Here is a 12510-nt window from a genome sequence, read left to right on the forward strand (position 1 = left end):
AAGGGAACCTAAAAGACAATTTTGAATTATTTTATAAGCATTGATGGACAAATATAATTAACACATCATGATTCAGATACACACACTTTACGTTCAGGTAGTTTCTGCTCCATTGACTTCCGTGGTCATCAATGACTTGATTTCAAATTTTGCAAAAGTCAAGGATCAGCTCCCTGTAGCTTTTAAACAGGTACATTGTACAGGAATTCCCATTTAAATTTAAACATCATATTATAAGTAGATGATTTTTATGGGAGAAACCTGAAACAAAAAATGTAAAGAATCCTGAAAGAAAATGTCATTTTTAAAAAGGGGCATGTAGGTGAACAAAGGATAAACTAATTTCAATCACATTGGGACTCACAATGTCATGAATTGTGCTGCTTCTCTAGATGTTCCAGACAAATTTATTTTTCAAATCCTAGTTGATTTCGTTCAGCATTAACCTAAATTAGCATAAATGTCAATGGAACGCTTAGCCAACATCTCAGTCAGGTCTTTACAGCCTGCATGTGTGTAAGATGGTCCAGGGCGGCGCCCTTATATGAAATTAAAAGAAACTATCAGTTTTTCACTTTGGGAGTCACAACCTCAAAATAATTACAAATTGATCCTATCATAGTTTTGCGGAGTTCAACAAACATAGTAAAAGAAACATTAACCCATTGAATGCCTCCTCACACTCTTTGTTTTTTGGGGTCTTACAGGAAATCGCCATGACGACTACTGGACCTGAAGAGTAGCGTCTTGCGCCAGGTTCAAAGGAGCCAGTCATTGAGAAACCGCAGGGAATCACCGCCTGCTGCCGGAAGTCCCCTCACCCAAAGCCCAGAGCCCTTAGCCCGAAGGTCGGTAAAACATGTATGCACACAGAGGCAACACTCGTAGTTATATTTTTACTTTATTACTCAGTTACAGCGGCACCTTTTTATTCGAGCACCCCTAGACAGAAGAATTTCGATGTACGAGTTTTTTTTTTTTTACCAAGATCTTGCTCTACCAACGAACAGTCCCAGGGCTTACTACTTGAGATTGCTCAATGCCAGCCTCAGCTCATCCCAGTATGCACATGAGCTTCCAACATGATGCCTGATCTGGCCCACTTGTTTATAATACGCAGAAAGTTTGTTTTTATCATACTGCATCTCCTTTTTGTGGCTTTTTGTGACCCTAGCCATGAGTTCTGGAAAAGGAAATGGTGAGGCGTTTTCCGAGATTAAATAAGAGAAATATGTTTTTTTAAACAAAGCAGGAAATAATAGTGTCCGTGTGTGACCTAACCAAGTAGTACGATCGGTTAACTTTTCCTGTTTTTACGCTATTGAAATGTGTCACCAAGTCTATCAAACAGACCAGGAGCATGACTCTTCCTTTGAATTTGAATAAATGAATAAATAATTAATACTTTCAAACTCTAATTTGAACATGAGAAAAGAAATCTAAAACAAAAAACAAGTCAAAAAACCAAAACAATATTGACGTCACTTGTCGGGAAAGGAAAAGAATGAACCATATCCTTATTTCATCCTACCCCTTCGACTTCCTCAATAATTGTGTCTTACAGCTAGATCTCCTGTGTATTTACATACAACAAACACATCACAAACATATAGATTTACATAGGTTCTGTGGATGCACAGTCACTTCATCATCATCATCATCATCATTGTCATCACCATCACTATTTTCACCGTCATCATCATCATTCTGTCTCCATATGTAATTTTAGCATACTATATAAAAAGAGTATTATAATAACAATAACTCTCATTGGTGCTCCTATTCAAGTCAAGATGGTGGCGCGTTGTGCAGAGGCTGCGGCTCGGGCTCCAGTTCGTCTTTTGTTTTTCAGTGTCCCCTGATCCCTCTTATTTTCCCTTCGACTCCCTTCGCATTTACAATAATATCCACTACATCCCGAGGGATATACAGAGACCACCGGATCTCCCTGGAAGATTTGCCCGCCTGCCGACAATGACAACGACGGAGCAAAGGCTGAGCTAAGAAGGCGACCACACAGACCAGCGCTCCCAAGCATGTTCAACCAACGCCAGATCCATCGTCCACAATGAGTGAATTGAGCTGCGGATCGCCACCAACAACGTCCGGAATTGGAGGATTTTTTTTTTTTTTTTTTTTTTTTTTTTTGCCACCACGGAGTCCTGGATTTCCCAACGCCGCATTACATCACTGGCTCGAACGAGACGAAGACTCTGGTAAAAACAGGGGTTGGAGACTACGCGCTACAATAATAGCAGAACCATTGATACACAATGCTCACTCGATATGGAGTTTCTAGCTATGTACCGGGAGAGTTAACTGTGGTCTTTGTGTTTGCTGTATACTTTCCACCGCTAACAGTTTCACCGGATGCTAACGTTAGCATAGCGCTAAATCCCCAACGGAGCTTTATCGTCGACGGCGACTTTAATCGGGCATGTTTATGGACTGTACTCCCAAATCCATTCAATTGTGGACTGAGCAATTCGGAAAAACACTGGACTATGTGTAATGTAAGATCAAACATTCGGTTGTATCCGGCAACTCTGTTTGACCCTCTCACACTTAGAGATAAGGTAAAAACATAACATAAACTGATTTACACAGTAGAGTACATCGTTATTACTCCAATCTCCTAAAATATCCATTAAATGATGCATATAATTAAATTTTATGAATTAGAAACAGTGAAAGAAGATACAATACAAACGCAATGCTCCAGATACTCAACTAGCCCTAAGGAAGGTCAGTTTTACATCTTCTCTAACCAGCTAAACTGTTTTCAGTTGTGCTAACATCATTGCACAAGAGTTTTCTAATAATCTTTTTACATTCTAAAAAAAAATGCCAAACTCACTATTAGAACACTGGAGCTTTGGTTGCTAAGAAAACCTACTTGAAACCTACTGTATTGGCATTAAAAATACACATTTGCCACTAAAATAATCCTTTACCTCGATAACAATGTATAGGTGTGTATTTCTGATTAGTTTAATGTTATCTTAATTGAGAACAAAGTGTTAAGTCAAGTCATGTTTCTTTGTATAGCCCTTAATCACAAGGAGTCTTAATGGGCTGCACAGACCAAAGATTATTGCAAACCACGGACTATTATTACACCGTCCCCTGATCTAAAACCTACATGAGGGCAAGGAAGCACTAAAAAACCTCAACATGAGGAAAATGAAGAAACCTCTAGAAGGGACTGCACATGATGTAATTCCCCTTCCGGGATGACCAGGCTGCAATGAATGTTACAATGAAAAATAATACACAGATATTGTCAACTGGAAAGATAAGTATTCGTAAGCTAGAGAATAAAAGTGTGTTTTAAGCCTAGGTTTAGCTTTTCCTTCTAAAATAAGGACTTTTCTAAACTACCCTAAATTTTTTAAATGTAGTGTACATCCTCATTCACTAGGCAGATAAATTTAGGAAGAAGTTTACATCATTTATCATGACTTGTTCTATATTTTTGCGATACAGTGGACGACTGGATAGCATGTTTGTCCTGCAGTTTAGGTCATTGGTTATATTCCAACTATATGAGTGAGTTCTCCTGGTATTCACTGTGATTGGCTTGTCAAGCAGTACAGAGTGTGCTTTGCTGGGATGGGCTACAACCATTGTCCCGCCCCCCAACATCGTTGTGTGTAGAAGATGGATGGATCAACATATTTACAGCACACATGTAGGGTCTGAGTCAGGGATTTAAGTATCTCCCGACAACGAGTCTCAATCCAGTTTCTCCGTAATGCAAGAGGAAAATAGATTTGTTTCCTTATCAATATATCAATGCAGATGGAGTGTAAAACCAATCATATATGTGTGATATGTTGTTTTATATCCAAGAAACATTTTATCATATTATTTTAAAAACATTCAAAATTGATAGTCTTTGGCATGCTAACAATTCTTCGTAGTAGTTGGGCATTTGTGTGACCTGTCTCCTCAACAATCCAGCACATTTTATTTGTTAGCCTATTAAATGTCACCAATAGGAATTTAACTTGCACTCATCAAACTTTAATTTGAAAATACTACATTTGAGTATACCAGTTGCTAACTTTTGTATTATTCACTCAACTCTTGTTTTTTTAGCAAAGAGGTGTCTCTATTTTGTAGTATATTTTCAACACTCACTACAACTCACACAAATTAAGAAAGAAAGATTAATTTGGCCAAACCGACGACTTGCCAGTTCGACCCACTTCCAGGTTCACTTATTAAAGGTCTCTTTGGCGTTCTTGCACCTTCAGTTCTAAATATTTTAAACATATCACTCACCTCAGGTGTAGTTCCAGCTGCTTTGAAGTCCGCTGTCATTAAACCCACACTGAAACGACCCAACCTAGATCCAGAAAACTTATGTAATTATAGACCTGTGTCAAACCTACCGTTTCTTTCTAAAATACTTGAAAAAGTAGTGGCACAGCAGCTGAATGATTTCATGTCCGAGAACAATCTCTTTGAATCAATGCAATCAGGATTCAGGGCTAACCACTCTACTGAGACAGCTCTGATTAAGGTAACCAATGATCTCCTACGGGCAATGGACTCGGGCGCATCATCACTTTTGCTGCTGCTGGACCTTAGTGCTGCATTTGACACAGTGGACCATATTATCTTGCTAGAACGGTTGGAAAAATGGATTGGTCTCTCAGGAAGCGTCCTATTATGGTTCAGATCCTACCTCTCAGATAGGACACACTGCGTTAAATATGGCGAATTGACATCTGAGCCATTTAGTGTTACTTGTGGTGTTCCGCAGGGTTCAGTGCTTGGCCCCCTTCTCTTCAGCATTTATATGCTTCCACTAGGTGATATTATTCGCAAGTATAATATCAGCTTCCATTGCTACGCAGATGACACTCAACTCTATCTCCCGATGGAGGAATCTGCCACACTAAACTGTGGAACTTTGGAGGCCTGCCTCACTGAGATAAAAGAGTGGATGTCACTCAATTTCCTGCGTCTTAACCCTGAAAAGACTGAAATGTTAGTTATCGGTCCTTCTAAGTTCCGTGACTTATTCTGTAAAACCGCAGTGAACTTGGACAATTGCCACATCACACAGAGTGACTCACTTAAAAATTTAGGTGTCATTTTCGACCCTGATCTGTCCTTTCAAACACATGTGAAGAAAATTACTAGAACCGCTTTCTTCCATCTCCGTAACATTGCTAAAATTCGTCCTATACTTTCTCAGTCGGATGCGGAAATCATAATTCATGCGTTTGTTACCTCCCATCTCGACTACTGTAATGCACTACTTTCCGGTCTTCCGATGACCAGACTCAAGAGTCTTCAGCTGGTACAAAATGCTGCAGCGAGGCTTTTAACAAGGACAAAAAAGTACGATCACATCACCCCAATTTTGGCTAACCTGCATTGGCTCCCTGTTAGCCTAAGATGCGATTTTAAGGTTCTCCTACTACTATACAAAATCATACATGGACTTTCCCCCTCATATCTTTCAGATCTGATCTCCCCCTATGTCCCGGCCCGAAGCCTTCGTTCCGAGAGCGCCGGTCTCCTCGTGATCCCAAGAGCCAAGAAGTGTTCCGCTGGTTCGAGAGCGTTCTCCATCCGGGCACCGGTGTTGTGGAATGCTCTTCCCCCTGAGATCCGATCTGCAACCTTGGTGGAAATGTTTAAATCTAGGCTTAAAACTCACTTCTACTCTATAGCATACGAGTAACCTAATCTTCTTATATGTAATAACTTGTGAAGCCCTTAGAGACTAATTGTGATTAAGGGCTATACAAATAAAAATGACTTGACTTGACTTGACTATTTTGTGACCTTGTAAGCCTTTAAAACTGTCATAATATCTCTGCCTGTTTTCAGTCAGCTAAAGTCACATGACCAAAATGTAATTTACAAGCAGATGATACCGATAGTGATCGGACACCCAAGTGCCATTGACAAGTCTTGTGTACCGTGGGTTTTGAGTGTACTCCTTCTACAGTTGCCTTAAAATGGTCTCTTTTCAGTAAAGTAATGAAATTAAAAAAAAAAAAAAAAAAAAAAAAAAACATTTTTATGTGGAAGTAAAACTGAGAATAGATGGATCGTGGAGGGCTAGTTATGAGAAGAGTGTGAGGGAAGAGGTGAAAATGTCAGAGTTGAATAAGGCAGAACAGGAAATAGAGTTTAAAGAGAGGATAGGGGAAGAGTATTAACGGATTAGTAGAAGAGAAGTGGAGTGTGTAGGAATGGAATGGAAGTGGTTTAAAGAGGCAGTGTTGAAGAGTGCGAAAGAAGTGTGTGGAATGAGAAAAGTTGGTTGAGGTATTAGGAAAGGAAGTGAATGGTGGAATGATGAGGTCTCAGAGGCTGTGACAGAGAAGAGACCTGCCCTTGAGGAGTGGCTGAAAGATGAGAGTGGTGATGCGTATGAAAGGTATAAAGTGAAGAAAAGGTTGGTAAAAGCAATAGTGGACGCAACGAAAAGGAAAGCAACTGATGAATGGTGTCGAAAGATAGGAATGAACTCTAAGGAAATGAAAAAAAATGTTTTGGAAAGAAGTGAAAAGAGTAAGAAAGAGCAAGTCTGGAAAGGAAGAGAAAGTGAAAGATAAAGACGGTAGATTGCTGGTTAGCAGTAGTGCAGTCAGGACGAGATGGGCAGAGTATTTTAAGCAGTTGTTGAATGCGGAGAATGGGACACAAGTGAGAGTCAAGGCAATTGGTGGTATGGGGAGAATGCCCGTGCTAGGTGATTTAAAGGTAAAGCCTGTGGAAACATGGGAGGTGCAAGAGGCACTGAAAGAAATGAAAGGGGGAGGCGCCTGGGTTGGATGGTTGTACTGCTGAATGCTTGAAGAAAGGTGGCACAGCTATGATTGACTGATTAGTACGCTTGTTGAATGTATGCTATTTAAGTGGTGTGGTTCCTGTTGATCGGTGTAGTGCATGTGTGGTGCCATTGTATAACGGTAATGGTGATCAGTATGATTATAGCAATTTGAGAGGTATCAGTTTGTTGTCCTTGCCTGGTAAGCTGTATGTAAGAGTCTTGATTAAGAGAGTGAGAGGAAGAACGGATGAGGTGGTGAAGGAGGAGCAGAGTGGTTTCAGGAAACGAAGAGGATGTGTGGATCAAGTGTTTGCTGTACAACAGGTGTGTGAGAAATATTTTGCAAAAGGCAAGGATGTTTGTTTGGCTTTCATGGATTTGGAAAAGGCATATGACAGGGTCGATAGAGAGGCGTTGTGGCGATGGTAATGTATGGAGTGGGTGGAAACTTGTTGGAAGCATCGAAGGGTTTTTATGTGAACAGCAGAGCATGTGTAAGAGTAGGGAGTGAGACAAGTGAGTAGTTCTCTGTGTTGACTGTTGTGAGACAGGGGTGTGTGATGTCACCATGGCTATTTAATGTGTACATGGATGGTGCGGTGAGAGAGGTGAATGCAAGAGTATTTGCCAGAGGTGTGATGATGATGGATAACAGTGAAACGTGTGGCAGGTAAGTCAGTTGTTGCTTGCAAATAACTCAGCACTTGTGGCTGATTCTGAGGAAACATTGAGAAGTTGGTAATGGAGTTTGGAAGAGTGTGTGATAGGCATAAGTTATGTGTGAATGTTGGGAAGAGTAAGGTGATGAAGTGTTCACGTGATGGAGTGGAAATAAGGTTGCATGGACAGGTGCTGGAAGAAGTTGAAAGCTTTAGGTACTTGGGTTGTGATGTGGCTGCAGTCGGTGGAATGGATTGCGAGGTATTGCACAGAGTGAATCAAGGAAGCAAAGTTTTGGGTGCTTTGAGGAGAGTGATGAGTAACAAGAGTATGAGTATGGATGTTAAGAGGGGACTGTATAAGAGTGTGATTGTGCCGACTGTGTTTTATGGTGCAGAGACTTGGAGCCTGAAAGCAAATTTGAGAAAGAAATTAAATGTTTTGCCTTGGTGCTTAACTTGTTTGGGTGTTTACGCATTTGGGTTGGCCATGGTCCCCAAAATTTTTTGTGTGTTTTTTGCTACTTTTTCCCTTTTTATTTTCTTCGTTTTTGTATATGTGTTTGTCACCCCTCTCGATGAATATGACCAGGGTAGATAAATAGAATCAAATAAAATAATATGTTTTTATCAACATTCCCAATTTTTTCCTGCAAATTAAGGAATCAAATTTTAACATTTTACATTTGCCAATAATTTGTAATCAAATAAACTGTTTGTACTGATACTATGTGTACATTTAGTGTGTACTGCTGTTGCGTCCCATTATGATTATTTTGCATTTTAATTTTCTGTTTTTATCTCCATTCTTAATTTTAGTCCAGTATATGTTTGCCGTTTGCTTGTCTCATAGCAACAAATCAAGCATCTCTAGTCAATTCCTGTTTAACATCCTTCCCTTTCTCCACCATCAGCTCAGGCTTGTTTTGATGCCTCATAAACTGCAAAATAACAACTAAATAGTATGAACCTAGGGTTACCATAGCAACCTAAACCCAGGCACTGCTGCGTTGATGTGAACTTCCCTTGTAATGACGTCCGTGTTTATTTTTAACTCTAGGAGAACAACCTCGGGTGCCACGCAGAATCTTCTTCTGTATTGCTGTGATATTTGAATAAATCCACCAACCAATTTGCTCAGGAAGGATTCTTTTGATTTGGAGATTTAGCACCCCATAAATAGTCCCCTGAACTGTCACTTTTGTGCTCGTCATTCCTCATTTCCCTTTTGGAATCCCTGGTGTTAAAGCTTCCATGGTGAGCCCCCATCATGCATGTGTTCTTAGAGATCATCTTTAGAGGCATGTGGTTGATCTTTGTGGATCAGTCACACTGCTAAAGACATACCCCAACTCTTGCCTTAGTTGACAATGGACGCCAACATGATCAATGCTATATATTGAATGCCTTTCTTAATTTGCACTCGCTAGTGTATGTGCTTGTCTGTGTGTGTGTTAATTTGATGCAACAATCATCCTCCAATTAGCAGAGGTGGACTTCACACTTTGCATTTCTGCATGGCCTGGGTCTCATTAGCAGGTTGGCCTGCTTCGTGTCACTGCTTTTTAATCAGTGCCTACACAGTGGACCGTCCCACTGAGATATGGAGAGCACATTAATGAAGCAGTTGAGGATTCAAGTCAGTCCTTATTATTTTACGGCTAATGCTTACTGGTGGCACTAGCGAGGGTCCAGTGCATTCAAACACACAATCAAACTCTATGAAGTCACTACACGCCAGCTTTTATCTGTGTCTCTGTGGTGAGCATGTCCTCATTTGTTTAGTTTTTGGTCAATAAACCTGAAGGGAGGGACTGTTTTATCTTTTAGGTCACCACTTTCAATCGGTGAATCCTCGCCTAATCAATCCTGAAAATCGACAATCTAAGCGTAGAAACTAGTGGAGGCATGGTCTAGTTTGTCATGTGCATCATCGAGCAGTGATAAGAGTTGCAGAGCTAATACGACGCAAGTGACAAGCGTGTGACAATTGGATTTCTTTGGGAAAGAAAAAATCAAGGTGTTGATCAGAAGGCATTGCATAGTCTTTCATCCCATCGCAGACAAAGTGATCCGTGCAAGTTAATTGCTGTGTACATGCTGTCACATTATGTCGATGTTCTTGTTTGAAAACGAGCGGCAGCTTGTCACCTTCGCTTTTTCAATAAACTGTCTGTCTCCATGCTTGCTTCCTATCTCTGTGACGCTCAAGACGGCAAGGGGAACTTAATTGAAGCATCGGAATGAATTCAAGAAAATAGATTTTACTCCAAACAACCAGAGAAACTGTTTCCTAGCAACATCAAGAAGCTTGTCTTTGTCCAGTGACGTGAGCAAATGCGTTGTTTTATTTCTTTGTGTTAAATTGAGCTGTGTTTAAAAAAATATTTCTCTACAAAAATGTTTTGAAAGCTGGGGAAAAAATTTTAACTATATTCTGCCAAATCTGTTTGGTAGTCAGACCAACAGATGCTGAACAGATTTGTGCTCACCGCAATGCGTGCGACAATTAAGCTAAGGAGTTGAAGGTTTTAATTTGCAAGGATAACAATTGAGTGGCGCTTGTTTGTATAGTTTGTGCAGCAACTAAACCCAACCAAAATTGCAATGCCACAAAATAAATCATTTTCTAAGACTCACTGAGTCTAGTTTAGCTCCAACAAACCAGAGTCCATCTGTGGGAGTAATTGCATTTTCTTACATTTTAATTCTAATACGGTTGAATAATCAAATATTTCATAAGGTTTAGGGCAGGAAGTCCACTTCTTTTTTTTTTTAAATCTGGCTGACGAGCTCAACCAGAGTGGCTGCCATTAGCCTTCATCAATACCTCAGGGGTTTATCTTCTGCTACCACAGAATAGAGAGAGTTTATGGGGGGCAAGCCAGAAGTGGCTGCCACACCCCCGCCTTGATGTGATGATGCCAATGAAAAGGTAATATGACCATGAGATGTGAAACAGGAAGATGTGGAGGCATTTGGGAAAAGACTGATCCCCACTGCTCTGCAGCCACTTACATCAAAGGTGATTTCCATGCAGATCGGCGGGTGGTGGAAAGCTGCCTGGTGAAAGAGATTTGGAATGGGCTTGTGAGTGGGATTCCCAGGATGTTGGTGCTTGATCCATTTAGTTCCCCATAGCCATGTATCACCATGACAACGGGAGGCTGGTGGGAGTCAGGGAATTCTCTCAACTTTGGGGAAAAAAAACACGATTTGCATTTTTGCACACAGATGTGCTTGTTTAATTTAAATATATCACATAGAGCATCCATAATGTAGTAAATCAGCTGCGTCTAGTCGGTCATTGCACTCATAAGTATTCTATCAACGTCAGTCAAGTAGATCATTGTCTGAGATTGGTTAGCAGTATGGACTTAATTATAGCAAATTGTACTGGAAAAGGACACTTGATTTCTTCTAACCATTGGCCTTATATAAAAGGTCTGCGTTTGAAAAGGGATTATAGTCTCATCATTCAATCATTAGAAGACCTTCAGGAGCATATGTGGAAATACACAGCCATTTTTAATATTCAACACAGATCAAAGCCAGACCCATTATAAGAGGTTTCTTGTTTTTGTAGTTAGTTGTCTACTTCACATGGGTGTATTGTTTTTGAAGTGCTAAACAAAAAACTGCATTAGCTAAGACTCCCTGGATCAACATCAACCAAAACTTTAAACATTGAAAAAGACACATTACTGAGTCGAATTCTACAGATCCGATAATAGAAATATTACCATTAAAGAGATAAAGCAAAAACAACTCAAATTAGTATTCTAGAATCTAGATGTAACAGGGGATGGACCGAAGACACTGTTTGGAAACAACAAGGGGAGTATCTGGCAAGTAAGGGGAACCCGCAAGGAAAATTGGTCAAAAGACTAACCTGAGGTGTGGAGTCTCCACAACAAGACACTCGATTTGAGCCACAACTGTACAATGAACATCACATTGAAAATACATACTAGCCACCAAAAGCATCTTTCAAACAATCTTTCATTTTTCTGTTTAGGTGTCAATTCACTAAAATGGTGACATACAAAAGTTCCCTAACCATATCTGATCTTTAAATTAAACCGAGGTGCCCCATCTGATCAAAATCAAAAGCTGACCAGCAAGTGGGTTGGACAAAGAACCCATGTTTTTTTTTTTAATGTAGAATAGTATGTTATTCTAAACACTTCTTTCTGCTTTTTTTTGACAGAATCTCAGAGGAGAGCATGGAGTTCTTTGAGCGTATGAATACCATCCTCCAGAAACAGGAGAACATGCTGCAGGCCAGCCAGGCCGAGGTAACCTCCCACACCCGACTTCCACTTTTCCATCTGTTTACAGACCGGCGACATGCAGTACAAGCAAGCAAAAATTGAGTGGGCGTCGCCACAGCTCATGCCTGCTCTCTGCTGACGTCCGAGAACAGACGGGGCCAGGTTTTGTTTTGGGAGTTTGTCACTGACAAGCTGCTGTCAGTAGTCCTCTTAAAACCAATGAGATCATTTCTTAGCGTCTTGACATAGAGTTTTGTCACTACCCAAATGTTGCTGCACTTCATCCAAATCACCAAATGTTGATCCAGATAATTATGTTACTGGGGCTAAAAAAAAATCAAGTGTAATTTTTCGATTTTATCTTCTTTTTTTTTTAAGGACTAGCTGACGAATAATGATTTGGTAATAACAGGACTTTATTTTAATTTTTTGCAAAGAGGAAGGAAAGTTTGGTGAACCCTCAGCTTAATTTGAAGAGCATCTTTTAAATTTAGAGGGAACATTTCCATTTTTTAAAGGGAACAGAATCAATGCCTTTATTAAAAAAATACAATTTTTTTAAAAATCAAGGGAGCTAAATCAATTATTTTATTGAACAATAAAATGTTGAGTAGTTTACTTTTAAGTTTTTTACAACAAAAAATAATTTGTTTTGCAGATTTTCCAAAGACCGAATTTTTTTTTGCTGTTTTCAATTTACTCTTTTTATAGCTATGTTATAATATTAAAGTACAAGGCAACACAAATTTTCCATAAAGGTTGTATGTAAAAACAA

General features: G+C 39.8%; 1 protein-coding gene across 2 annotated transcripts in view; it reads left to right on the forward strand.

The window, feature by feature from the left end:
• Window positions 1-707: 707 nt before the first annotated feature.
• baiap3 (BAI1 associated protein 3) overlaps window positions 708-12510 on the forward strand; it is a 45611-nt gene continuing 33808 nt past the window's right edge. For both annotated transcript variants that reach the window (XM_088329894.1, XM_088329902.1), the window contains exons 1-2: window positions 708-848; window positions 11672-11759. In XM_088329894.1, coding sequence (XP_088186020.1) covers window positions 11688-11759 — 72 coding nt within the window. In that variant the 5' untranslated portion in view covers window positions 708-848; window positions 11672-11687. The remainder of the gene's footprint in view (window positions 849-11671; window positions 11760-12510) is intronic.

This window comes from Urocampus carinirostris, chromosome 1 (genome assembly GCF_059441175.1).
Source record: "Urocampus carinirostris isolate Australia breed hairy pipefish chromosome 1, RoL_Ucar_1.0, whole genome shotgun sequence".
Classification (NCBI taxonomy): Eukaryota; Metazoa; Chordata; class Actinopteri; order Syngnathiformes; family Syngnathidae; genus Urocampus; species Urocampus carinirostris.